This window comes from Rhinopithecus bieti, unplaced genomic scaffold, assembly GCF_001698545.2.
Source record: "Rhinopithecus bieti isolate Rb0 unplaced genomic scaffold, ASM169854v2 scaffold_30918, whole genome shotgun sequence".
NCBI lineage: Eukaryota > Metazoa > Chordata > Mammalia > Primates > Cercopithecidae > Rhinopithecus > Rhinopithecus bieti.
Genome location: NW_016813589.1, coordinates 1,732,172 through 1,759,923, shown reverse-complemented (window position 1 = coordinate 1,759,923; position 27,752 = coordinate 1,732,172). Strand labels below are relative to the sequence as shown.

General features: G+C 39.2%; 1 protein-coding gene across 5 annotated transcripts in view; it reads right to left on the bottom strand.

Annotated features, from left to right (window-relative positions):
- Positions 1-8,692: 8,692 nt before the first annotated feature.
- IQGAP2 (IQ motif containing GTPase activating protein 2) overlaps positions 8,693-27,752 on the bottom strand; it is a 317,888-nt gene continuing 298,828 nt past the window's right edge. For all 5 annotated transcript variants that reach the window (XM_017848709.1, XM_017848712.1, XM_017848710.1 and 2 more), the window contains 6 exons: positions 23,534-23,621; positions 21,313-21,525; positions 18,814-18,974; positions 16,041-16,178; positions 14,636-14,744; positions 8,693-9,626 (listed from right to left, as the gene is read on the bottom strand). In XM_017848709.1, coding sequence (XP_017704198.1) covers positions 9,513-9,626; positions 14,636-14,744; positions 16,041-16,178; positions 18,814-18,974; positions 21,313-21,525; positions 23,534-23,621 — 823 coding nt within the window. In that variant the 3' untranslated portion in view covers positions 8,693-9,512. The remainder of the gene's footprint in view (positions 9,627-14,635; positions 14,745-16,040; positions 16,179-18,813; positions 18,975-21,312; positions 21,526-23,533; positions 23,622-27,752) is intronic.

The window sequence follows — 27,752 nt, the reverse complement described above, 5'->3', positions numbered from 1 at the left end:
GTAACGATGTGAAAATTTTTTACAAGTAGGTTCAATTGCTTGCCCTACATAAGTCTAGCAAANGGGTTTCATCGTCTTAGCCAGGATGGTCTCAATCTCCTGACCTCGTGATCCACCCACCTCAGCCTCCCAAAGTGCTGGGATTACAGGCTTGAGCCATGGCGCCCGGCCAAGCACTTTCAATTGGTTTAAATTTAGTTGTTTTAGGGAGGATCCAATTAGTTAATTTCAAAATGGAAACAGTTTTGTTTTAGGAAAATGATTATCAAGAATACCCACAAAGTCAGCTGCATGGGTTTGCCAAGTAAGACTATTTATAAAAGCTTGCTGTATTTGTGCCTTTGTGAGAGGGACAATAATTTTCTAGTATCATATCCATGTAATTTAACAATCCGAGTTCTCCCATTTCCTATCGTAGTAGTGATTTGATCCAAATAAGGAGTTAGAGTCCGTGAATTAGTATGTGGAAGAAAAGCCACTCTACAAGATCTTGCTCTTGAACAATAACACCAGTAGGTGAATGCTGAGTTGGAAAATTAGCAAATCTAGAGTCTTCTCTGGGCCTATTCTATTTATTTGAGCTTTATGGACTTGCTTTTGATTAGCTGCAGCCCTGCCTTAGCTTCTTTTGTTAATTGCCAAGGTCTAGTGAGACTAGTATTTCCTCTAAGAATAGAAAATAGATTACTCATGGCATAAGTAGCAATGCCTAGGGCAGGTCATATCCAATTAATGTCCCCTGGTAATTTTGAAAGTCATTTAATGTTTTCAGTTGATTCCTATGTATGGTTACTTTCTGTGGCACAATGGTAGTGTCATTTACTAAGGTCCCCAAGTAGGAGTAAGGAGTAGTAGCCTGAATTTTATTACGAGCTATAATTAAATCAGCATGAGAAATTGAATTTTACGAGTGATCATAAGATTTGAGGCTTGAGTGGGGCAGCACAAAGTATATCATCCATATAATGAATAATGTAACGATGTGAAAATTTTTTACAAGTAGGTTCAATTGCTTGCCCTACATAAGTCTAGCAAATTGCTGGACTGTATAACATGCCTTGTGGCAACACTTTCCAATGCAAACACTTAGCAGGCTACAGGTTGTTTACCGCAGGAATTGTAAATGCAAACCATTCACAGTCTTGCTCAGCTAAGGGGATAGTAAAGAAACAGTCTTTTAAATCTATGACTATTAAAAGCCAATTTTTTGGAATCATAGCAGGAGAAGACAATCCTGGCTGTAATGTCACCATAGGTTGTATAACTGAATTAATGATTCTTAAATCAGTTAACTTTCTCCATTTACCTGATATTTTCTTAATTATGAAAACTGGAGAATTCCAAGAGAAAATGTTGGAGGTATGTGTCCGTTTTCTAATTATTCAGTAACTAATTCCTCTAAAGCGTCCAGTTTCTCTTTACTTAGTAGCCATTGTTCTATCCAAATTGGTTTATCTGTTAACCATTTTAAAGGTATAGGTTCTGGAGACTTAAGAGTGGCCACCATAAAAAATGATATCCTGAACCTTGGTGGGAACTTTGTCTTTCCACTTGAAGCTGTTCCTTTAAACCTTGTAATTTTTTTTCCTGGTCCCATACCAGGGACATACCCCATTTCATGCATCATATATTGACTCTGAGGGCTGTATAACTGCTCTGGAATTAGAACCTGTGCTCCCCATTGTTGTAATAAATCTCTTCCCCATAAATTTATAGGTACAGAAGTTATAACTGGTTGAATAGTCCCAGGTTGTCCATTGGGCCCTTCACAATGCAAAATATAACGACTTTGATATACTTCAGGGGCTTTACCAACTCCAACTATGTTAAATTGAGCAGGTTCAATTGGCCACACAGACGGCCAGTGCTGTAGAGAAGTGATTGAAATGTCTGCTCCAAACCTTTACATTTCTTTCCCTGAATAGTTATTTCACAGGTAGGACGTTTATCAGTAATTTGATTCACCCTGTAAGTGGCTTTGCCTTGTTTATTTGTACTTCCAAATCCTCCGTTTAATTTCACTTTTCCCCATTTCCACATATGGCACAATCAGGAGCTGTCCTATACATAGCTCTGCTGGCTCTGCTTTCCAGGGAACAGAAGTAGATATAACAATTTAAATTTCCCCATTGTAATCTGAATCAATGACTCCTGTTTGTATTTGTACTCCTTTTAAATGTAAACTAGACCTTCCAAGAAGTAATCCTATCATCCCCACTGGCAAGGGTCCACAGACCCCTGTTGGAACTTTTTGTGGGAGTTCCCCAGGCAGAAGTCTCACAGCTTTTGTGCAGCATAAATCTACTGCAGCACTACCAGCTGTGGCGGGGCACAGACATTGTACAGGGGTGAGGGAATGGCCTGAGCTGGAAATGCCCCAGTTTGGAATGGGGCCTGGGACAGGCCCCTCATGGTGTTTCCCGAATTTAAAAGGAAAAGGCTCAAACGTAGCTATAATATTTCCCCATTGATCTGGGGGGTGTATTCTAACAGGGAACTGCCAAGCCTCTAAATCACCCTCTCTTCTAACTTGCTGGATTCCTGCCTGAATAGAAGTGACAGTGGTCACTCCAGGCGCTACTTGAACAGTCACTGGGGCAACTACTTTTCACCCAGGGTCCTTCTGAAAACATCTGGAGGGTCAGGCCACTCTCTTTCTTCAAAATAAGAAGGGGGTGCAGAAGGGTAGGGATGAACCTCTTACTCCTTTGCTGCTTTAGCTTTAGCTGGCAAACAAGCCTGCTCTGTTACTTCTTCTTTTACTTTGTTATACTCTCCTTCCCCCTTATTATTAGTGTGAAAAGGTTCCAAGGTGGAATGAACCAGAGCCCACACTTGTCCCATTGTTACCCAGATGCTTCTGNAACACTTTCCAATGCAAACACTTAGCAGGCTACAGGTTGTTTACCGCAGGAATTGTAAATGCAAACCATTCACAGTCTTGCTCAGCTAAGGGGATAGTAAAGAAACAGTCTTTTAAATCTATGACTATTAAAAGCCAATTTTTTGGAATCATAGCAGGAGAAGACAATCCTGGCTGTAATGTCACCATAGGTTGTATAACTGAATTAATGATTCTTAAATCAGTTAACTTTCTCCATTTACCTGATATTTTTCTTAATTATGAAAACTGGAGAATTCCAAGAGAAAAATGTTGGAGGTATGTGTCCGTTTTCTAATTATTCAGTAACTAATTCCTCTAAAGCGTCCAGTTTCTCTTTACTTAGTAGCCATTGTTCTATCCAAATTGGTTTATCTGTTAACCATTTTAAAGGTATAGGTTCTGGAGACTTAAGAGTGGCCACCATAAAAAATGATATCCTGAACCTTGGTGGGAACTTTGTCTTTCCACTTGAAGCTGTTCCTTTAAACCTTGTAATTTTTTTTCCTGGTCCCATACCAGGGACATACCCCATTTCATGCATCATATATTGACTCTGAGGGCTGTATAACTGCTCTGGAATTAGAACCTGTGCTCCCCATTGTTGTAATAAATCTCTTCCCCATAAATTTATAGGTACAGAAGTTATAACTGGTTGAATAGTCCCAGGTTGTCCATTGGGCCCTTCACAATGCAAAATATAACGACTTTGATATACTTCAGGGGCTTTACCAACTCCAACTATGTTAAATTGAGCAGGTTCAATTGGCCACACAGACGGCCAGTGCTGTAGAGAAGTGATTGAAATGTCTGCTCCAAACCTTTACATTTCTTTCCCTGAATAGTTATTTCACAGGTAGGACGTTTATCAGTAATTTGATTCACCCTGTAAGTGGCTTTGCCTTGTTTATTTGTACTTCCAAATCCTCCGTTTAATTTCACTTTTCCCCATTTCCACATATGGCACAATCAGGAGCTGTCCTATACATAGCTCTGCTGGCTCTGCTTTCCAGGGAACAGAAGTAGATATAACAATTTAAATTTCCCCATTGTAATCTGAATCAATGACTCCTGTTTGTATTTGTACTCCTTTTAAATGTAAACTAGACCTTCCAAGAAGTAATCCTATCATCCCCACTGGCAAGGGTCCACAGACCCCTGTTGGAACTTTTGTGGGAGTTCCCCAGGCAGAAGTCTCACAGCTTTTGTGCAGCATAAATCTACTGCAGCACTACCAGCTGTGGCGGGGCACAGACATTGTACAGGGGTGAGGGAATGGCCTGAGCTGGAAATGCCCCAGTTTGGAATGGGGCCTGGGACAGGCCCCTCATGGTGTTTCCCGAATTTAAAAGGAAAAGGCTCAAACGTAGCTATAATATTTCCCCATTGATCTGGGGGGTGTATTCTAACAGGGAACTGCCAAGCCTCTAAATCACCCTCTCTTCTAACTTGCTGGATTCCTGCCTGAATAGAAGTGACAGTGGTCACTCCAGGCGCTACTTGAACAGTCACTGGGGCAACTACTTTTCACCCAGGGTCCTTCTGAAAACATCTGGAGGGTCAGGCCACTCTCTTTCTTCAAAATAAGAAGGGGTGCAGAAGGGTAGGGATGAACCTCTTACTCCTTTGCTGCTTTAGCTTTAGCTGGCAAACAAGCCTGCTCTGTTACTTCTTCTTTTACTTTGTTATACTCTCCTTCCCCCTTATTATTAGTGTGAAAAGGTTCCAAGGTGGAATGAACCAGAGCCCACACTTGTCCCATTGTTACCCAGATGCTTCTGAGCTCCCCTTCTTACTCACCACGGGAATTGCTTGGGAGTACTTGAGTGTCCTCCAGCTTAGTTCCATGTTCTTCAACCATTGCTCCAGCGACCCTTCAACCTGGGTTTGAGTCTCCACATTGGGTGCTGCTTGCCAAGACCAGCTCAGTCATGGAGACCGCAACCCAGCGGTGCTAGAGGAATTAAAGACACACACACAGAAATATAGAGTGTGGAGTGGGAAATCAGAGCTGAGAGCCTTGAACAGTGATTTACCCACATATTTATTGACAGCAAGCCAGTCATAAGATTTACTAAAAGTATTCCTTATGGGAAATAAAGGGATGGGCTGAAACAAAGGGATGGATCTGGCTAGTTATCTGCAGCAAGAACATGTCCCTAAGGCACAGATCCCTCATGCTATTGTTTGTGGTTTAAGAACACCTTAAGCAGTTTCTGCCTTGGGTGGGCCAGGTGTTCCTTGCCCTCATTCTGGTAAACCACCAACCTTCAGCTTGGGCATCATGGCCATCACGAACATGTCACAGTGCTGCAGAGATTTTGTTTATGGTCAGTTTTAGGGCCAGTTTATAGCCAGATGTGGAGGCCTGTTCCCAACACCTGACCTCAGGTGATCCGCCCTCCTTGGCCTCCCAAAGTGCTGGAATTACAGGTGTGAGCCACCGTGCCTGGCCTCTCACGAGCTTTTTGAAGAAGATAACCCACTACTTAATTTTTTCCATGCCACTCATGCCAAAATCCCTTTGTCAGTTTTAGAGCAAACATCTGTAGGTTTCCCAGAGTAGAAAGTCTACCTAACCAGAGATGATAAACATATTGAAAATCTGCCTAACCAGAGTTGCTAAAAACATTTCTCAGAAATGAAATCTCAACGTTGCAGCATCATTCATATTGGAACCACTTGATATTAGTTTCTGGTTTTCATTTTCTGTTTTAACTTGCCTGTTACCAAATAGTATGAGTCATTAGCCATCCTCCCATAATGTTTATGGTATTTAGTAGTGTTTTCAAACAAATGTGGCATCAACGTGGTAAACATTTTAATAACTAGATGATACAAAAGCAGTTTCGTGTAAGTCATTAGATGATCTACCTGCTTCAGGTATTCTGGTTACCACTCTTCTCTTTGAAGTGTTGAAGTGTTCCAAAGACAATAGTATATTCTGAGAACTTGCATAGTAATTTCCTTTTGGAAGCTAATGGTGGGGATACCAGAGCTCATATGAAAATATTCAAAGTAGACTGAGGCACTACCAGATTCTGTGTATATATTGCCACATTTGTTTAAGCAAACAGAAGGTTTGTAATCCACAGCTCACATGAAAGTATTCAAAGTAGGTTGAGGCACTACCAGATTCTGTGTATATATTGCCACATTTGTTTTTTAAGCAAACAGAAGGTTTGTAATCAGGTTACAAGCTAACCAACAGATGACCTGTTTCTGTCTTTCATTGTTATAAACCTGTACTGTCAGCTTAGATTTAGAAGTTAATCTCTCATAATAGATCAACAACTGTATTTCCACCATAGATAGAATGGTAGGCTATCCCTATGGCTTAGGGTGTTAAGGAAAGGTCAAATTCAGTATCTATTAAAAGACAACAAAAACCAAAAACTTCCGTTCCAGTTAAGTAAGGTGAACACATTATCTCCTAGTTCTCTCTCTTCATTGATTTCCCTTTCAATATATTTTAGCTAAAAGATTTTATACTCTAAGAAAAACAGTGAGGCAACATAGTAAATCTGTATAAGATATTTTATTTGGAAATTGAGTTGAGAGGCTATTCATTTTTAGACTGAGATAATAAGTAAAAGCCCCATTCATATGAGTGCCAACCTAAAGTAATAGTGGACTGCTGAGGGGCAGTGGGGGTGGTAGGGTCTGTCTGCTTGTCATTGCATTGCTAGAACCCACGTCTGCACCTGCCATTTATTTACAAAGCATTGCCAGGCTCAGGATTTAGAGTGACTGAAACAGATTCTGTCCTCTGGAGCTTAGGGGGCCTCTATGTAACCTGTTACCAAGTTTGGTTTTAGTCACATTGGCAATAGATTTTTCAAAAAGCTAACCAGCAGTAAGAACATCCAGTGCTCACTAGAATTTTTCAAAATAAAGGCAACTTTCACCATTCAGAGTTCTGTGGTTTGCTCTTGGAATGTTTGAGGAATACCACAAATCCTTGCTTAATGACAGAGTCATAAAAATCACATCATGAATAGCATCTCTAATTTGTGCCCAACCACACACAAACACTAACATATAATTACAGTTCGGATCATTCATGTCAGACAATGGTCACAAGCTGGTCTTTCTTCACCAGTAACTTTCAGAATAAAGCATACACATGTTTTCCTTCTCTTGAAGACCACTAAAGCATATCCTTTGAGAGCACCTAGAGTGTTGCATAAGTACTTTTTGCTTTTAAGATAAAAATAATCAAAATACGGGAGTCAGTTTTGTAAAAATAAGTTATGGTTCCAATTGCTCAGTGTTTAAAAGCAAGAAAGGAAGCAAGCAAACGAACAAAAAACCCAAACAACAAAAAACCTTTTCTATTGAGTAAGAAAAATCTATGGGCTCTGGGAGGAAGTTGGAGTCCTTAGTGGCTCAGGCTCAGGGTTATCAAGAATTGTCCTCTGGCTTGAGGGATAGTTTAGTCTTAAAGAGTAGCACAGGCCTTGGCTCCAACAAACCTCTATAAACTGAAGTCTGCTACACCCACGCCCCCATGGCCTCTTGTGTTTGCTCCTTCATCACCAGCCTTCTTCTCGGGTCACCCACTCATTCATACGGCTTAAAGATCTCAGACAAAGAGCAATTGGTGATATCTTCAACAATAACCTCATCTTGTGGGCCAACAGAGAAAACATTCACAGCGTTCCTTGAAGGTGTTGACATGATGCAAATTCTTTATTTGCATCATGTCAAATAACATTCAAGCATATCATTCAGTGTTGCAATAAGACAAGCTCCTTTCAGAGATGCTGGGAAAGCTGGCTTTTGCCTCCAAATATTGCTCCCTAATTTGGCTCCTTCTATACATTTCCACTAAAAGCCTTGCCCGGAGCAAGAAGGAAGCTTACCCAGTCCACCCCCCCATTGCCCCTGGCTCCTCTTCCCCTTTCCAATGCTAGCAGTAGGGCAAGAGGGAGGTTTATTTTCAACGTGAAACTTAACTGTATATTTGATTCCTTTTACCAAAGCCTGCATTAAGGCTAGGCATTAAAAAACATACATACCCACAAACTGTTGAGATAGTGAGCATTGTTTTAAGCTATTCATCTCTTTGTCAAAAAATATATATAGCCTGAAACCATCACTAAAGTAGCAGATTCTACTTTTTTTAATTTGACTTTTCCAAATTCTGTTGGTCTCACACTTCAAGTTCATTTGTGCCACATGTGCATAAACTAACCTACCTTCTCAATATTTTGCAATTTGTGAAAAAATAAAGCCTGTTGCAGGCATGAACAAAGTGGCAGGGAGGTTCCGGCCTGAGCATCTGGAATCCTATTGTGGTGGAGACTCCTAAAGTGTCGGTAGGAATCACACTCCTTTTCTTCCATTTAATAACAGACCCAATTCCCTCTCTACCTCTCTCTATTCACTGGCTACATGGCTGCCTAGTTAGGGACTATCTTTAGCTAGCTGTGTTCATGTAACTCAGTTTTGGCCAATACGATGTAAGTGGAAGTAAAAGTGATGCATATAACTGAAAAGGCTTGCTCTGGACTTCTTCACCATCCTCTCCCTCATCTGGCTGGGGGGAATCAGTACGAGGACAGAGCCAACTGACCTGCCTGAAACTCTTTACCTTGTGGATCTGCTCACCTTTGAGCTGAATTTGAGAAAAAACGAACTTCTACTCCTTGTTTTAGACACCAGGGTTTTGTATCTTTTCCTTACAGCAGCTTGCTCTATACTTTAACCAGTATAGCAAGAAATGTATTATTTCCTGACAAACACTACCAAGAATTTCCCCCTACCCACTAAACGACTTTGATTGATTAAGACAACTTAAAAGCCAAATTAATGGAATTAAGTAACATTTATTTTACATAAAACAATTTCCAGAGAATACATTTAAAAGCCATCTAGATACTGATTTTTTAGCATTACAAAAAATTGAGAGGCACAATTGAAGTATTCAAATAAATTGTGAGGGGTGGAGGCGGGGACTACGCTCACTATCTATGTTGTTCCTTAGTCACTTAAAGGCTCCGCGTGCAAGAGTCTTTACATGAGGCAGTAGTGCACTTTCATTTAGTAGGAATAAATCACATAAAATATATACTTTTATACAGAAAGTGTTATTGTGTTGTCATTTTCAATTACTTATAAAAAGTTCATTTGAATTGCACAAAAGTTCTCTTTAAAATTGATAACTCCCAGAAGACAGGGCTTAAAACTGTCTAAATAATTCATTACAAACAATTAGGTTTCCATTTATCCATAGATTAAAAAAAAACTATGAAGAATTACATTACTCAAGTGGGACATTTAAAATGTTTTCATAGGAAAATAGGTTTACATGTTTGTCCCTAGTCAGCTAAATTCCCCACCCCGCAACTTTAAAACAGATCACACGATGTCCAAAGTTTTAAATCACAGCACCTATACCATAGTACAGTGTGGATATGTTTCCATTAATTCATTTTATATCTCATTCTATTATAGTATCAGATTAGCAAAAAGGCACCTGGGTACATTCTTCAGAACAGTTTTGGTCATTAAAAAAAAATTACACATTTATAAGCAGTGATTTCAATCATGTTTAAAAACAAAAATATTAAACAAATTCATTTCCTAATCCAGATGGTACAGAATCCATGACACTTCTGCAGGCACTTCACTTTCCATAGAATTTCTTGTTCAGCAGGTATATGAGAAGGTTTACATTCACTTTAACCTTATCAAACATTTTCATTACAGCTACTCCTTCATATTGCATCTGAAGTAAATCCTGAAATTGTAAAAAGCATCATTAAATCTCAACTTTGATATTTTGTGCATTAAAAAAAACATATTAGATGAATTTGTCGACAAAAGTCAGATTCAATTGACCTAATCACCCAGGTGGGGTCTAACTATGTTGCCCAGGTTGGTCTCAAACTCCTGGCTTAAGCTATCTTCCCACCTCAGCCTCCTGAGTAGCCAGGACTACAGGCGCATACCATAGCAACAGGCCACAGATGGGGGTTCTAAAACTTAAGTGTACATCACAATCATCTGGTTAAAACACAGGCTAAAACACAGGCTGTATGGGCTCCTCCCACAGGAATTTCTTATTTTGTAGCTCTCTGGTGGGGCCCATTAATTTGCATTTTAATAAATTCCCAACTGATTGTGACTTAGATGAAAGAAAATAGTTTTTTAGAATTGATAAGGGCTGTATGAAAGAAAATGATCATTAAGTTAATGTCAGGTATATAATTATAATTTCATTTTTAATTGAAAATGTCAAAACACAAAGTTTTGGCTAGATGCATATTCTTTAGAAAGCAGTGTTTTCTGGCTGGGTGTGGTGGCTCATTCCTGTAATCCCAGCAGTTTGAGAGGCTGAGGCAGGTGGATTACTTCAGGTCAGGAGAGTGAGACCAGCCTGGCCAACATGGTGAAACCCCATCTCTACTAAAAATACAAAAATTAGCTGGGTGTGGTGGTACACACTTGTAATCCCAGCTACTCAGGAGGCTGAGGCAGGAAAATCACTTGAACTGAGTAGGCAGAGACTGCAGTGAGCCGAGACTGCACCACTGCACTCCAGCCTTGGTGATAAAGACTGTCTCAAAAAAACCCAAAAACAAAAACACAGAAAGCAGTGTTTTCTAAAGTGAAGTGAACAAGACAATTCAGTGGGGAGGCAAAAGAATATTAGAATTCCTATTTCTATTTACTTTTTCTCATTTTTTGACCTTTTTGTATATATTTTATACAGCACGTTTTAGAGTCCAATAGCAGAAGCATGTATACTTTACAAATAACTATGTATGGAGAGAAGTGCTCATACTATTTCCTGATGAAGTGACCAAAGTTTGGAGACCATTGTACAAAGCAGTGGTCTGTACTTCTTGATCTAGGCTACTTCTGTTTCTGTACTGAGAACAAGCCCTTATTCTTAAGTCGAACTATCATTCCGTTTTTCACTGTCAGCATATAAACAAAGGAAATCAACTCTCTTATTAAAATAAGTAACTGGGTCACACCAGCCATATGCATGAAAGTAAGCCGTAACATTTCATAGTCACACAGGTACAGGAAACCTTTCCCAGTGGAACGTGTAATTCCTGAGCTGTCCTGGCCCAATAGCTAGGTCTTATTTTCTTGTTTCTAGCAAGGTCAATTGTAGAAGTTGGAGTCATCTTTGAGAGAACTTTGACTCTTGCCAGCTTCCTCCTCCACTTCCTCAATTACCTCTAACTTCACTCAAGTAAACTCCTACATTATTCAGATATGCTTCTAGAACTAAAATTCTATAGGGAATTGAAGTCCTTTCATCAATAATTCTTTTAGCTATTTAGAGTGTAGAGGAGATTCACTTTTCCTTTGGGAAATGCAACATCTGTTAAAGTCTACTGGAAAAGAATTAAACCAATAGAGTTAGATTGAAAAGGTATGGCACATGTAGGGGAAGTAGCTGGGTCCCCAAAGTAGGGAGCAGAGAAAACATGGCTTGACTCATGACTTGAAAAGCAGACTTTAGTTTTAGCTCTGCCATTTGCTATCTTAAGACCTTGCAACATGACACAACTTCTCTGAAGTTCTGTTTCCTTGTGTGTAAATTGGGGATAACACTGCCAATTTCACAAGGGTGCTACTGGGAATGAGATATGAGATTAAGGTATATGCAAACCCTTTGTAAGCTACTCGTCTTGCAGGATCAACTGGAATCCTATGAGACAGGCAGCAGACTAGAGTGATGAAGAACTTGGATCCCAGCTACCTCTTCCATAATTAGCTCTCTGAACCTCAGTTCTTCATCTAGGAGAGGAAGAAGGCCCACCCTGCAGTCCCTGATAAATACCTGACATTATTTTTATAAGCAGAACATATATCACATAAGTCATATCCTCCTGTTACCTATATGACCTATAGTTATAGGATATAATTCTATCCTACGGTTTTCTTTAGGAACTGAAGGGAGAATGGGCTGAAGATAACCAAGAGACATAGAGCTGTAATGTTAGAAGTGACTTTCTTTAGTCCTTTCAAACTTTGGTCCTGTTCCCGGTCCTTTATTCACAGTAAAGACCTGGCCATCACATTTCTCTTTGGCAAGTTACACATTCATGCAATTGACTGAAAGCTGCATATATAAATAGAAGTCAGCCTTTACATCTGACAGCTATCAAATGCAGGGCTGGCTCCGTAGGTATGCAATCTGTGCAGCTGCACAGGGTCCCATGCCCAGGGTTTTATTCTCTTCTGTCATCTCCTAAAATCCTTAACAATTATAAAAACAGGGTGCTGCATTTTTATTTTGCTCTGAGCCTTGCTAATGATGTAGCCAGTTCTGATTATGTGCTACTGATTTTAAAAACCCAAGACATATTGGTCACCTGCATATAGCTAAGGATTAACATTTCACAATCCATTATGTGTATAAATGAATAGTATGAACAGCTAATCTTACTGTATACAGAATCCTTAACAAAGGAACAAGTGAAGCTTGGTTTTTGTACCAGTACTCAAAGGAAGTCTCATGGAATTATTGCTTTCTCTCTAAACACAATAAAAGGTGTCTCCTGGTCACTTGTGACTTATTGGTTCAGTTGACATTGACTGGCCCTGGATCATTTCCTTCTTGGCAATCACATATGTCTTTTGCTATTTCTACAGAGGAATCACTAACCAAAGGGTATCACCACAAGCACCTTCTTTTCTCTTCCTGTATTTATCTATTACACAAAGTAACTGAAGACCCTAATTAGCTAAATTGTTAAATGGATACATTTAGTGACATTTAAAGTAAGTTAGAAAACAATATTGTTTACTTAAAAATACTTTCCATAATTACATAACAGCTTTCATCTTATCTTCAAATTCTAATTTACTCCATTATCAAATCCATTCAGCTCCTGTTTTCTTTTCTTTTTTTTTTTTTTTTGAGACGGAGTCTCGCTCTGTCGCCCAGGCTGGAGTGCTGTGGCCGGATCTCAGCTCACTGCAAGCTCCGCCTCCCGGGCTCACGCCATTCTCCTGCCTCAGCCTCCCGAGTAGCTGGGACTACAGGCGCCGCCACCTCGCCCGGCTAGTTTTTTGTAGTTTTAGTAGAGATGGGGTTTCACCGTGTTAGCCAGGATGGTCTCGATCTCCTGACCTCGTGATCCGCCCGCCTCGGCCTCCCAAAGTGCTGGGATTACAGGCTTGAGCCACCGAACCCGGCCCTGTTTTTCTTTTTAAACTTACAAGGGCTGCCAGAAAAGAAGGGCTCTGGCACAGACTCCCATGATGGGGAGGTAATTCCAGTGCATGCAGCCATGGGCTGCACAGACAGTGAGGCCAGAATTCACATCACTCTCAGGATCTGAGTGAGATGATTCATGTAAACATATGCAAAATACCTGGAAACCATTTTGTAAGTAGTTTGGGGCCCAGGTAAAAGATGTTATTTCCATGTAAAAGTGTTAGATCAAAAAAGAAAATTCAATTACCTCTTTAAACTGATTTTGTGCTAAGGATTAAGAAGTTGGGGTAGATGAACATTTGTTTGCACTGCCCTCTTAACTTTTTTTTTTTTTTTGGCGCACAGAAACTGGATTTCTCAGTTTTCATTTGTGTGTATGTGGCTTTTATGATAAAATAATTTATATTGCAAACATCATTTTTCTATTTATAGATATCTGTTTTGCATAATGCCTTTCATTTCTGTGATCACAAACATTTGGCAAATAGAGTTAATAAACTGATGTAAAAACTATTTTAGAGGCCAGGTGTGGTGGCTGATGCCTGTAATCCCAGCACTTTTGGAGGCTGAGGCTGGCAGATCACTTGAGCCCAGGAGTCTAAGACCAGCCTGGGCAACATGGCAGAACCCCGTCTCTACAAAAAATACAGACATTAGCCAGATGTGGTGGTGTGCACCTGTAGGCCCAGCTACTTGAGAGACTGAAGCAGGAGGATCGCTTGAGCCCAGGAGGTTGAGGCTGCAGTGAACCATGATTGCGCCACAGAGTTCCAGCCTGGGTGACAGAGCAAGACCCTTTCTCAATGCCCCCCCTCCCCCCACAAATAAGAAAACCCATTCTAGGAAAGAGGGAGAAATGAGATCATGAAAGTTCCAGTCCTGGGCATACATAGTCTTAGAAAGAAATGCAAGTTTCCAATAAAAGGAAAATTTATAGCATTTATTTAATAGCTCTGAATACTTTTAAATTATATTCTGTTGTCTAAGCTTTAAAATGGAAACATGGGCCGGGCACAGTGGCTCAAGCCTGTAATCCCAGCACTTTGGGAGGCCGAGATGGGCGGATCATGAGGTCAGGAGATCGAGACCATCGTGGCTAACACGGTGAAACCCCATCTCTACTAAAAAATACAAGAAAAAAAAAACTAGCCAGGCAAGGCGTTGGGCGCCTGTAGTCCCAGCTACTTGGGAGGCTGAGGCAGGAGAATGGCGTAAACCCGGGAGGCGGAGCTTGCAGTGAGCTGAGATCCGGCCACTGCACTCCAGCCTGGGTGACAGAGCGAGACTCCGTCTCAAAATAAATAAATAAATAAATTAATTAAAATGGAAACATGGCTTAGAGAAACTGACTGCTATAGTTTGCCAGCTAGAAGCATATTAATTTCCAATTATTTGAAAAGTCACAGCTTTTAAAAATCATCAACACTTAACAAATATTGGCAAAGAAAGCTGGCACTGGTTTTCTGTTAAACTTTATTGTTGTCATGGAGAGTAAGAGCCAGGGTAGCAATGTATGATCCACATATAAAATTTATCATCAATGTGCAGAAATTCCAGCAGCTTACCTGAATATTGAGTTGCACCTTTTCCATCTCAACACCAAGGAATTTTGATCTTACATCGAAAATGCCTACATCTTCAGTAGCTATGATATCAAATGTAACATTCTTAAACCTGTGAAGAAGGGAACATTCATACATGTGAAGTTACAAATACAGATGTGCTTAAAGCTGCAACAAACTAATGGAATCTCAAATAATCATTTTTAAAGAATGGCTTGTTGAGAAAATCCTAAGGAAGTCACCAAAAACCTCACATCATCTTTCCCCCAATTCTGCTTTCCAAACACTAAGTTTGATGGCTATTGTCAAGATCTGTAGCTCACAGAGTTCTGACATAGGTGGTTTATTACAGAAGAAATAGAAGATATCATCCTTGCTCTTCAAGAGCATAAAATATAGTTGGAAATATGTGAGTCACAGAACATGAACATTACTGACCTATAGCCAATTGAGTACTTCAGATGATAACTTTTACAGAAACTTTAGGCCAGGCGCGGTCGCCTGTAATCCCAGCACTTTCGGAGGCTGAGGTGGGGCGGATCGCCTGGTCAACATGGTGAAATCCCGTCTCTACTAAAAACACAAAAATTAGCTGGGCGTGGTGGCACGTGCCTGTAATCCCAGCTACTTGAGAGGCTGAGGCAGGAGAATCACTTGAACCTGGGAGGTGGAGGTTGCAGTGAGCCAAGATCGTGCCACTGCACTCCAGCCTGGGCAGCAGAGTGAGACTCCATCTCAAAAAAAAAAAAAAAAAAAAGAAACTTCAAAAGAGGAAGAAGCTTCTCTTCTGAGTTGGTGTTGTCAGGAGGTTTTATGGGATAAACAGAAGCCAGGCTTTGAATACAGGCAGGAGTTAAAGAAGAGACAAATGCCAGTGAGTCTGGCTTCCCTTGAGATTTTAGGACAAGAGAGTGATGGAACAATGGGCTCATGACCCCTTTAAAATGAGGCAGCACCTCGTGCCTGATGTGGGGCTGTGAAGGAGGGTTTGTTTTCTCCACCACACTGAATACACACACTCATAGCATGCTTTGGAAATGGCTCTGATCCAGGGGTTGGCACAGCCTATTTTAAATGAGAAAGGTGCTATTTTGCAATGGTAGATAATTCATCCATCAAGACCAAAAGATAGCCTTTTACTCTCATTGCTATGACTCAGTTCTGGAGGTTCACCAACCCAAACATATTGCACAAGCCACGGGAAAGACAACCACTGAACACACTACATATGACTGATAGCACCAGATGCTGAGGCCAAGGGAAGAGTAGCCATGACAATTCGTGTATTCTTCCCTTGTCACCCATCAGTAATCAAGGTTAGGCCTTGCTAGACCAAATGGAGCTCTCTCCAAGGCCACAAGAAATCAAACGGCATGCGTGTTCTATGCAGATTCCAGGTCACACTTACTGGTTTGTTTGAAGATCATCTATATCTAGCAGGACACCTTTCTCGTGCAGCTTTGCCGCAGTGTACTTCACTGGCTTTGCTCTCTTCGTCCCTTTGGGTTCTCCTTTCCCATCCAGTTTAATTGATCTCCGAGTATTTCTGACAAAATAAGAACAGACCATTTGTGGTTATGATGGCAAATGCAGAGGCTTCTGGTAGTGCAACTACCATACCCAGAATGACATCGCTGTTCATACCTGGCCCTCAGACACTGGATAGACACCTTTTTATTTTGTGATGGTAGGTAATTTCATCCATAGAGTAAAACTTCACTACTAAACTGTTTGAGGGGAAAGGGATTTCCCAAGTGACTGAAGTTTACATGACAGACTAACATTTTTCATATAACTTACACTCTATTTTCTCAGGTATATTGAACCACGTGGCTATCTTTAGTCATTTCAGAAGTAGCTTTGGTGCAATAACATGAACTGTGTGGTCCTACATAAAGATATCACCAGGACTGTTTTAATCTATTTAACAAACACCATGTGGCCAGCATTGTTCTAAGTGCCTTATAAATATTACCTCACATTTCCAAAATTAACATTTCCATGTACTTTTAAATTAATAAATTCCTTTGCTATATACTATATCATGTAGCTCTCATAACCATACTTGTGAGTCTGGTACTGTTTGTTTTTTGTGGGGAGGTTTTTTTTTTTGAGATGGAGTCTTGCTCTGTTGCCCAGGCTGGAGTGCGGTGGCATGATCTTGGCTCACTGCAGCCTCTGCCTCCTGGGTTCAAGTGATTCTCCTGCCTCAACCTCCAGTTGGGATTACAGGCACATGCCACCACATCTGGCTAATTTTTGTATTTTTAGTAGAGAAGGAGTTTCGCCATGTCAGCCAAGCTGGTGAGGGTGGTACTCTTAATTCTACCTTAAAGATGAGAAAACTGAGGCTCAAAGTTCACTGAACTGGGCTCAAGATCACACAATGTAAGAGAGAATCAGAACCCAAATCCAATTCGCCCAACTGTGGATCTTGTGTGAAATGCCTTAAAGTAAATCACTAACAATCTCTTTTCTACTGAAAATAAGCTTGACCAACTTCTTCCTTGCATGTATATGTATATATTCTTCCTTCCTATATTTAGTGTATAGTGTATATACACTATACACTATATAATGTATATATTTATGTAATTGTAAATGAATATGCACACTATGTATAGTGTGTGTATATACATATTTAGTGTATTTTTTTGTGTGTGTATATATATAGAGAGAGAGAGAGGGAGAGAGAAAAAGAGAGAGAGAGAGAGAGAAAGAGAAACAGAGAGAAGCCCGAAGCAAACGAACTAAAATTCAGGACTAGTGGGTGTCAAATCAATAAGGTTTAAATGTGGCTACATCCCTTTATCAAATCTTCTGTGATTTCAGCAATCCAACTTCTGAGTGTTTATTCCAAGATGTGAAATCAGTTTGTTAAAGAAATGTCTGCACTCCCATGTTCACTGCAGCACTACTCACACAACAGCCAAGTTATGAAATCAACCTAAGACTCTACTCACAGATGAACAGGTAAAGAAAATGTGGTACATACACACACAGGGGAATACTATTCAGCCCTAAGAGAAAGAAATTCTGTCATTTGGGGCAATGTGGACAGAATTAGAGGACACTATGAAAAGTGAAATAGGCCAGGCACAGAAAGGCAAGTACCACATATTCTCACTTACATGTGGAATCTAAAAAAGTTGAACTCATAGAAGCAGAACAGAATGGTGGTTACAGAGGCTGGAGGGTGGGGGAAATGGGGAAATGATGGTCAAAGGATATGAACTCTCAGGTGGAATCAGTTTTTTTGAAATCTATCGCACAGTGTGGTGAATATAGCTAATAATAGTGTATTGTACATTTAAAAACTGCTAGGAGCAAATTTCAAGTGTTCTCATCACAAAAACTAAGTATTTGAGGTGCTGCATATGTGAATTAATTATTTCATATTGTAATAACAAATTATAACATCATCTTGTACCTCATGAATACATAAAATTATAGTCAATTTGCAACAAAATTTAAAAGATCTATGATTTTAAATGCAACAGATTTTCCATACAGCACCATTTCCTCCTGCCAATTGGATGACAAGGATTATATAAAAATATTGCACTACATATTTAAATGGGTAATTAAAATTTAACTAGCATTGATCATAGTCTAGTGATAAGAATAATTACTAAGCAAAGGATATTCATTAAAAATGGCTATACTGTATATAAACACCTATAATACTTATGCTAATGGATAATAGACAGCTACCAAATTTTGCCAGTTGTGTCAATAATAATTTTTTAAAACCATTAAGCAATTTAAAAACATTCAGCTACTCTGTGCAATTAGTAAACATCGGCATTATCTAACATTATCAATTATATAAAATATAGTCCAAAAACAAGAGATTTTAAAACAATAGTATTTTAAAAAATCTTTGACTAAAAAAGACAAAAGGAACAATGAAAGTGCTTCCCCAACTACTAATGCTATTTGTTCAATATGCAACAGGTAAGTCACTTTAGTTCTAGTGCTGGTGGGGAATTGAAAAGCTTCTATTTGCTCCTGACTTCTTAGTTCACAGTGGCAAATAATAAAACTGAGACTCCAGTTTTCAGTTATAAGACAGAGCAAAAAGTTTTCTTCCATACCCAACCCAAATGCGTAGAAATGCAGAACTGACATCTCATATAAATCATGACATTACGAATGAACATGACATGATTTTAACTTACTTTCTTTTTAAGTTGTCTAAACAAGTCTTTATGTAGGTGTCATAATAATTGATTTGCTCTTCATAAAATGCTGCCTTCTTGTTAAGTGCATTCAGGGTCTGCTGAAGTTTTGCCAATTCAGCTTTTCGAAGCTTACGATAGATTCTTTGATTTCGAATATCCTAAAACAACAAGTAAGGGCTATCATATTTAAGCAGAAGCTTGCTTTATGATATTGCCAATTTGGGACAAGAAGAATATCAAACAGTAGTAAGTCACTATTTGTAACTTGACTTGTAGCTTATTTCAGGCACCTTATTTTACTCTCAACATCACAGGGTTCCCATCCCTTTTTACTTCAGAACGGGAAAGTGTACATATTTCACTTTAAGAGGCTTGTTAACATTAATTTTTTTCTTGATGGAAAGGCAAATAAGTTATTTTAGAATAACCACTATTTAGTTTAAGGAAAAATTGTGTTTTAAAAGGGGCACAAAGCAGCAGAAATGCAATTTCTTCAGACTTTTTTTTTTTTTAGATGGAGTCTTACTCTGTCACCCAGGCTGGAGTACAGTAGCCTGATCTCTGCAACCTATGCCCCTGGGTTCAAGTGATTCTCCTGCCTCAGCCTCCTGTGCAGCTGGGGCTGCAGGCCTGTGCCACTATACCTGATTAATTTTTGTATTTTTAGTAGAGACAGGGTTTCACCATGTTGGCCAGGCTGGTCTTGAACTCCTGACTTCAAGTGATCTGCCTACCTTGGCCTCCCAAAGTGCTGGAATTACAGGCATGAGCCATTGTGCCTGGCCTCTTCACACTATTTTGAATATTCCTCTTTGAATAGTACTTTAAACTAAAAAGGTTTACATTTAATTGTTAAATTGATTTTAAAATAAGAAAAGAACAAACTTTTCATCTGACAAATATTTCTCAAGGTTTGAAAAAACAACACTAGCCTGTCAAGACTGAGTGAAAAGATTCAACATTGATAAGTATTACTTGGCTTTAAATAGAATTCCTAGAACATTAAGTTGCATAAGCTGCTTATAGCTTACAAGAGCTATGCTAAATTTAAACTTGCAGATATACGTTTTTTTGGTAATTCTAATTGGTAAGTTATGAAAGTGTTTGACTTAAGAAAATGATGCCTGTTTAATATTGTTTTTCTTTTGTAGACAAATTAAAAACCATTCCCCTAGGAATTTAAAGAAATACCTACATACACATACACTCCCCCCACAACTTCCCCATGCCCTTAGGTAAAAATTCTTCATAAATAGAATATTAGAATAGAATATTCTTCGTTAAATAGAATTCTTCATTAAATAGAAATTCTTCATATAATAGAATATTCATTAAATAGAATATCATGTCTTCATGATAGCCTTTTTCTTTTTTAAAGCAAAAGCATGTATTTATCTACCCCATATTCCCAAATAGAAATATTTCTACCCCAAAACTAAAGAAAGAAATGCTATTTCCCTTGAGTCACTTGGGCTAGAATGAATAAGCCTACTGCCAGAATTGAACACAACTTTCTATCAAAGAACAAAGCTGGGCGCATTTCCCTCCCAGAACATGAGAAAATTTATTATTTTTTTTCTGGTCATTTAACTGCCTTTAACCTCTAGATCCATATTAATTTGCATGTTTGAATAAAAAGAATGAAATATCCTTCTAACTCAAATATATACTTCCTTATCCTTGACAAACAGATCTCAGACACTTCCTGTGATGTGTCATTGCACTAAGTTGAGATGCTTTGCTCAGGAAGTTTCTCAAGTGTAAAAATACGGGATAAGAAAACAGAAACTAATCTTCAAGTCTGAACTGCATTTAGGCTAAATAGCTTAAAAACAAATGATCAGAGACACAGAGTTCATCTCAATGGCAGGTTCTAAGAGCAACTGAGCTATATGACAACTAGCATCTCAGGAGAAAACTCTTCCAAATAATGTTATTTTTAAAACTAGCTTAAAGATATAGACCAAACTTGTCAAGTACATTTTTTAGTATTTATTTCTGGTCTGTTTCAACTCTCCTAATGACTTCAAAGTGTTGTGATTATTTTCTCTTAAAAGTCATCAACTGCTTGGGAGGCCGAGGCGGGCAGATCACCAGGTCAGGATTTCGAGACCACCCTGGCCAGCATGATGGAACCCTGTCTCTACTGAAAATACAAAAATTAGCCAGGCGAGGTGGTGCGCGCCTGTAGTCCCAGCTATTTCGGAGACTGAGGTAGGAGAATCGCTTGAACCTGGGAGGCAGAGGTTGTAGAGAGCTGAGATCACGCCACTGCACTCCAGCCTGGGCAGCAGAGTGAGACTCCACCTCAAAAAAAAAAAAAAAAAAGTCATCAACTGCTTTGAAACCTTGAAAAATCTGTAACATTGAAGAGTGCAGTAACCACAGCATATGCAACCATGAATCCCTACTGCCACCTCACAGAGTGCCCAGCACTTGACTGGTGATTAGCAAATGTCTGCTAAGCGAAGAAGAAAGAATACTGTTTCCAAAAACCTTGGCAATCTCATTGAGAATGTCTTGGTATTTATTTTTGGATGACACGTGTGCAGTCTGTTCCAATGTCCGAAGATTCCTCTGGATTTTCCTCTTCTTCTGCTCAAGAGGCAGCTGTGCATCTTCAATCATAGATTGGCTATGCTTCATTTCTTCTGGAGTCCTGGAATCTATCATTGCACGGCTCACCATGTCCGTGGCATGGTCTGCCTCCTGAAAAGAGAATATCAAGATGCTGATTTTTCTCTGATCCCCTAATTTCACAGTTCATAAGCTACACAATGCAAGTCAATGTCAAAATGAAAGTAGTCCTCCAGCCAAAGTTCAAAGACTAGAACCAGAACATGTTCTTCCTGAGATTTAAAGTTTGAAAGGAATTACTTCATCTTTTTGATAGCAAGCCTTATTTGGGAACAATTATCAATAGCTGCTTTATTCTCAAGGTGGCAAATCACCATAGTAATGGACATATTTTAATGGGTAACTGCTACTTTGTAATTCCCCAGATGGAAGGATTTCGATTCCTGGACAGTCTAGCCGAGGAAACTAAAACTAGATTATCTATTGAAATGTGGCCATGAGAACCCTGAATGTTCAGAACCCAGCTAAACTCTCACACATCAGCCATGTTTATGGAGAGTCCTAAACTAAACCAACAGAGGCACTCAGAGAGCTTTATTCTTATAAGGGAATCACAAACCAGCAACTCTGAAAAACCTGCAAAGTTTCTTTGAGCCAAAGGGAATAAGATAGCACATCATAAATTCCCAAACAAATAATTAGTAAATGAATGAATGAATGAATACTCTTTGGATAGTCTGTAAAAGGAAACAGTAATAAAAAGAGACTATTGGTCTTCCCATTTCATTGTACGAGACAATTGACTGACCCAATAGATGAAGTCTAAGGAAACGACTGTTAGGCACAGTAATGTCAGACATAGGACAGGTAGGTCAACATTATTGACACAGGAACATTATTACCAGGTTAGCAGTAAATAACAAAAGCAGCAGCCAACATTGTTGAGCACTTAATATACGCCAGATACGAATGTACCCATTTAACATGTTTTAACTCAATCCTGGCTGTGAACTGGGTATTATTATTAATCCCATTTTACAGTTGAGGAAACTGTGGCACAGCAATGCTTCTAAGTGCACAGAGTTACACACCTAGGAGGTGCAGAGGTATACTTGATCTCAGAAGTCTGTGTTCTTAGTCACTTATTCATGACACATTTAGGGGAAAATGAAAAAGTAAAAGTCTTTTATACTAACCTAGTGTAATATTTTACTCACATTGTTGAAAACATGTTCACACATTAAAAAACGTGATTTGAAGTTTAGTTTTACATTTTTTATTAAAAATTTTTAAAAGTTAGAGATGGGGGTCTCACTGTGTTGTCCAGGCTGGTGTTGAACTCCTGGGCTCAAGCGATCTATACATCTCAGCCTTCCAAAGTACTGGGATTATAGACATGAGCCACCATGCCCAGCCTTTTATATTTTTTAAATTAAAAACCATTACAAGGATTCCTTGGCAATCAATTAAATTAAGAATGATCCAGGAAAATTATGTATATAGCTCTGCTAAGAAGTAGTTAATTAAATAATTAACTTTTGTTTAGGGAGTGGCAATTATTGGTACTAAAATAACAACCTTAAATTTATTTTAGAATGAACAATGACAGATTTTCAAAGATGTTAATAAAAAGCTAAATGCAAGATTGTTGTGAAACCTTACTTATGCTAACATAATGATGCTTTGACCCAGTGGACTCAATAGTTGCTTCTGAAGCATTTGGAAAACATCTTTAACATGTGAGATGCTTATTTGTTTCAAGTTAGTAAATACATAACATGGGAAAGGTATTTTTCAATATCTTGTCAGCTAGAACTCTCTCAACTGACTTACTTGCCCATCTACTGTGTGATAAATACTATGATGAACATTTCCAGGCTTTGAAAAACCCAGAACTATCATCCTAGGTTAAGACAAAAGTATATCCGGCATGAATTTGGCGCTGTATTTTCTATTTCATTCCCATTGATACTTCATACAGGTTTATATATGGCTGAACTCAGTCCACTAGAGTAATAGATAAAATTCCTTACTTCCGGACCATGTCAGATACAGTTTCTCTGAGATAATAAACATTTGGCATAAAGATTTACTAAGAAAATCAACTCCTATTATTATTTTACACTTAAAGCCAAATTACCTGTTGCGCAGTTGCTGGTGTCTCTAAGATTTCTGTCAATGTGTTCCCTGGCTGGTTCCGGATCACATCAATTATCAGCTTCTTGGTCCTTAACAAAACAGAGAAAGAGACAAGACTTTGAGACTGTAGTCCTTATGCACAAAAATCTGTTTCTCCTAAGAGAGTGCACAAACACATACAATACTGAAGCTTCAAAGATAATACCTTACAATAAAACATTCTTGCAGATATTCACCAGGTCTGCGGTAAGACTCTTGAAAATTTATGAATGCTTGATAATCAAAGTCTGGGCTTTATGTGTTTGATGTTGTAGGATTATACTGTCAGTAACATGGGCACAAGTGTATCACAAGATTTCCTCTCTAAATACCTTTCCTTCTTTTTTAGACCGAGACTACTTTTTGATGGGCAGGGGAACAAGTGCTGCTGATATGGCCTGCTACTGCAGAGTGCAGGAATGATATCTAATATTCTCCTTTCCTGACTTTAATAGCACCTAGACTTCTGGGTCGGCTTAATACCTCATAAGCCTTTAGGAGCCAGACTAACTGTCCTGCTATCAGAAAGCTATGAAAGAGTTTGAAGACCAGTGGGAGCAAATGTCCAGCGTGAGCTGTGGAGGCTTGGGCTGTCAGCTGACATAGCAGTGAGGAGGATGGTGTTCAAGGGCCTGACCAACTAACAAATAGGGTTAGGTCCTCACCTTCAGGCAGAATAGAATAGAAGAGCTTCTCAGTAAATAGTAAAGAGCTGGAAAATCCTTCTGGAAGTACGAAAACCATATGTTCTCTCATAGGTGTTTTTTATGGCAATTGCCACCCCTTCCTAGTGAGGGATCATGTTATGTAATTACATAAAAAGGTTTTAACACAAAAGATAAAGGGTCAAGTTTGTTCACTTTTACATAAGGTGGAAACAGTATTATTGGGAAATAAAAAAAATTTAAAAAGAAAAAAAGGGCCAGGCGCAGTGGCTTACTCCTGCAATCCCAGCATTTTGGGAGGCCGAGGTGGGCGAATTACCTGAGGTCAGGAGTTCCAGACGAGCCTGGCCAACATGGTAAAATCCCGTCCCTACTAAGAATACAAAAATTAGCTGGGCATGGTGGCGTGTGCCTGTAATTCCAGGTGCTCAGGAGGCCTAGGTGTGAGAATTGCTTAAACCCAGGAGGCAGAGGTTGCAGTAAGCTGAAAACATGCCACTGCACTCCAGCCTGGGTGACAGAGTGAGACTCCATCTCAGATAGATAGATAGATAGATAGATAGATAGATAGATAGATAGATAGATAGATAGATAGATAGATAGATAGATAGATAGATAGAAAAGAGAGGAAGAAAAGGAAACACAAATGTTTGTTTAAATTATACATACACTGGTCTAATCGACGTCTGAAGTTTCACTTTTACTGTAGTCCCGTTATTGCATTTAACTTTGGTTATTTCAAAGTCATTATATGATATCACTGAATGACTAATTTTTCTTCCTAAACTCTAGCAGGAAATGTTCATGCAGCATGAAATTTAGAAATGAAAATAAAATTTTCACATTTTGAAGGATACGGGCAACTACTCCCAAATGACAGAGAAACCTTCCAAGTTAATTACAAATATATTACTTTTGAAAATAGGATAAAATCCAATAAGCCATCTGTAAACATCATTTTTCCCATTTCCTATTTATCAGAAGTCTGTGTGAAAAGAACAATCACAATGTGTCTTCCTTGCCTCCCTTCCCCCTGGCCTTTGGAGAACCATTTCCTCTGGCCCCATGACCCTTTGCTGCTGGGGATTTACAGGCTGTCTGGGAATGCACAGCTAAATACTCCATGGAGAGTCAAAGGTGGGCTCACAGCTAATTACAGCCACGTGGGGGATGGCATATTTCCTAAGGCGGCTGTGGCTGAGAAAGCCATGTATCCTTTCCTTCCTACACACCACCTTCCTCCAGCCATCATCATCAACGTATTAAACAGGAACACTGAGTTAAAAATAAAAGCTTTGGGTGATTTAAAAAGTGTAAATATAGTAACTTTCTTATTTGAAATAGTATTCTCAGAACTAATTGTGATATACAGTTTCTAGGGAACTTCTAGCTCTTTAGAGAAGCTGTGTAATGACCAAATGACTGGAGTCACTAAAACGTGCCCCACCAAAGACAAAGAATGTTTATTTGCTCAGGAGTTGCTGGAGGATAAACTGCTCACACAGCCTGTTTCTCTTGGGCTTCTACTGTATATCAGGCCTGTGGAATTCATTGCCAAAGTTCTACCTCAGACATAAATAACCATCCAGTCCCATGACAGGGAACCCACCTCCCTCCCACTACAGTGTGTCTAGTGCTTAAGGACAATGGGGACGGACAGATTTAAAACCAAATCTGTCTTGGCTTGGACTCTTGCTGCATATTAGACATGTGGATGTGTGCAAGTTATATAATCCTTGGGGGTTTTGTTTTTACATTTATAACACAGGAATCTCTCAGGACTGAGGCAAGGATTGGATGAAAAGATCTAAAGTCTTCTGTGAGGTCTGGCACATGGTAAGCACTCACATGGTCCTTAAAGCTGTGCTGCCTATGATGGCCGCCACTGGCCACAGGTGACACTTGAGCACTTGAGACATGGCTAGTACAAACTGAGATGTGCTGTGTGAAACACACACTGGATTCTGAAGATGTTGTATGAAACAAAGAATGTACAATATCTCATCAATTTTTTACATTTATTACATATTTAAATATTTTTGCATATATTTGGTTAAATAAAATATATTATTAGAATCAATTTCATCTACTTCTTTTTAAAATGAGGCTTCTAGAAAACTTAAAATTACATGTGGCTTATATTAAATTTCTTTTGGAGAGTACAATATTGGCACATTCCATTCTCAAACAGGAGCTCACTCTAGAGGCCTGCCTTCCGGGGCCACCCAGTCATGGAACCTGGTTAGTCATAGGACTGTGGCCCGGAGGGAGACCTTTGAAAAACAATCCAATCCCTGATTGTACAAATGTGGCAACTAAAACCTAAGAGACTAGAGCTGCAGGAAACAAGTCCAATTCCCTTTCCAAATCCGCAGTTCCTGAAAAACCTATAGAGAAATGCCAAGACTGTATCCCTCTATCCCCTCTTCTACCGTATTTCCTTTTTCCAAGTGAAACCGCTCAGTCCCTTAAAGCTCCTCACAATGGCATCTGCAAAGAGCTCACAGTCCTGCTCACATTCCAGTTGCCAATGACCTTAACATGCATTCCCCTTGCCACCCCAGTCCAAATATAACATTCTGAATATGGTCTGACCAGCATAAATCAACTGCTTAGAGTATTGGCGCTGGGGCTCTTCAAATATGTAAGATAGGTTGATCCAAACCACGGGTCTTGCCCTCCTTTAATGAGGAGGTATCTAATTTTGAAAAAGAATTAAGGAAAAAAGAGAAAGAAATACACCAGGGAGTTTATTCATCATAGCTGTGCTCAAATTCCACTGTAGATAAATGAGCCCATATGGCGCTTGTAGGCTGGTGTGGCCCCTTGGGTTTGGCCCCTCCATTCATATGGCATCTATTATCACCAGTAGCATTCCTAAAGCTCTCCCTCTGTCATCTGCTTCTAGTGTGCCCAAGGTTGAAAAGGAATCAGTGTTTGTGGAAACCAAGCAATATTTTCAATATTTAAAATCCTAACAACACAATTTACATTATTAGCTCCAGATCTCAAATATCACCTTAGCCATTTAGTGCTCCTGCTAGTTTGGACCAAAAAACAAGGAAATCTTTCAGCTGGGATCATGGGACCTAAACTTAATCATGTGATAGGAAATTCTTAAGAGATGACAATTAAAAACTCAAGCAGCTAAGTATGATTAAAAACCACAAATATTGCCTTCTACTTAAACGCACATACTTTTGTGGGAAACTAAGCTTAATTAAGGCCAGAAGGATCACATATTTTAAGCTGCATCATAAGTTATAATGAAAGGTTGACAATTGCATGGTTCTATATAATTTATATGGTATTAATTATAATTTCATGTGATCATCATAGCCCTTCCTTTCCCCTCTCCTCTACATTATGGAGGAGAAACTGATGGCGAGGCAACTTGCTGAGTTCCACGGTTAATAAGCGATAGATTGAGGTTATCACCCTATGTCATCCTAAGACCCCTCGACTAGGTTTTAGGATTCCTCAACCAGGCTTCTTCTTTCTTTCTTTCTTTCTTTT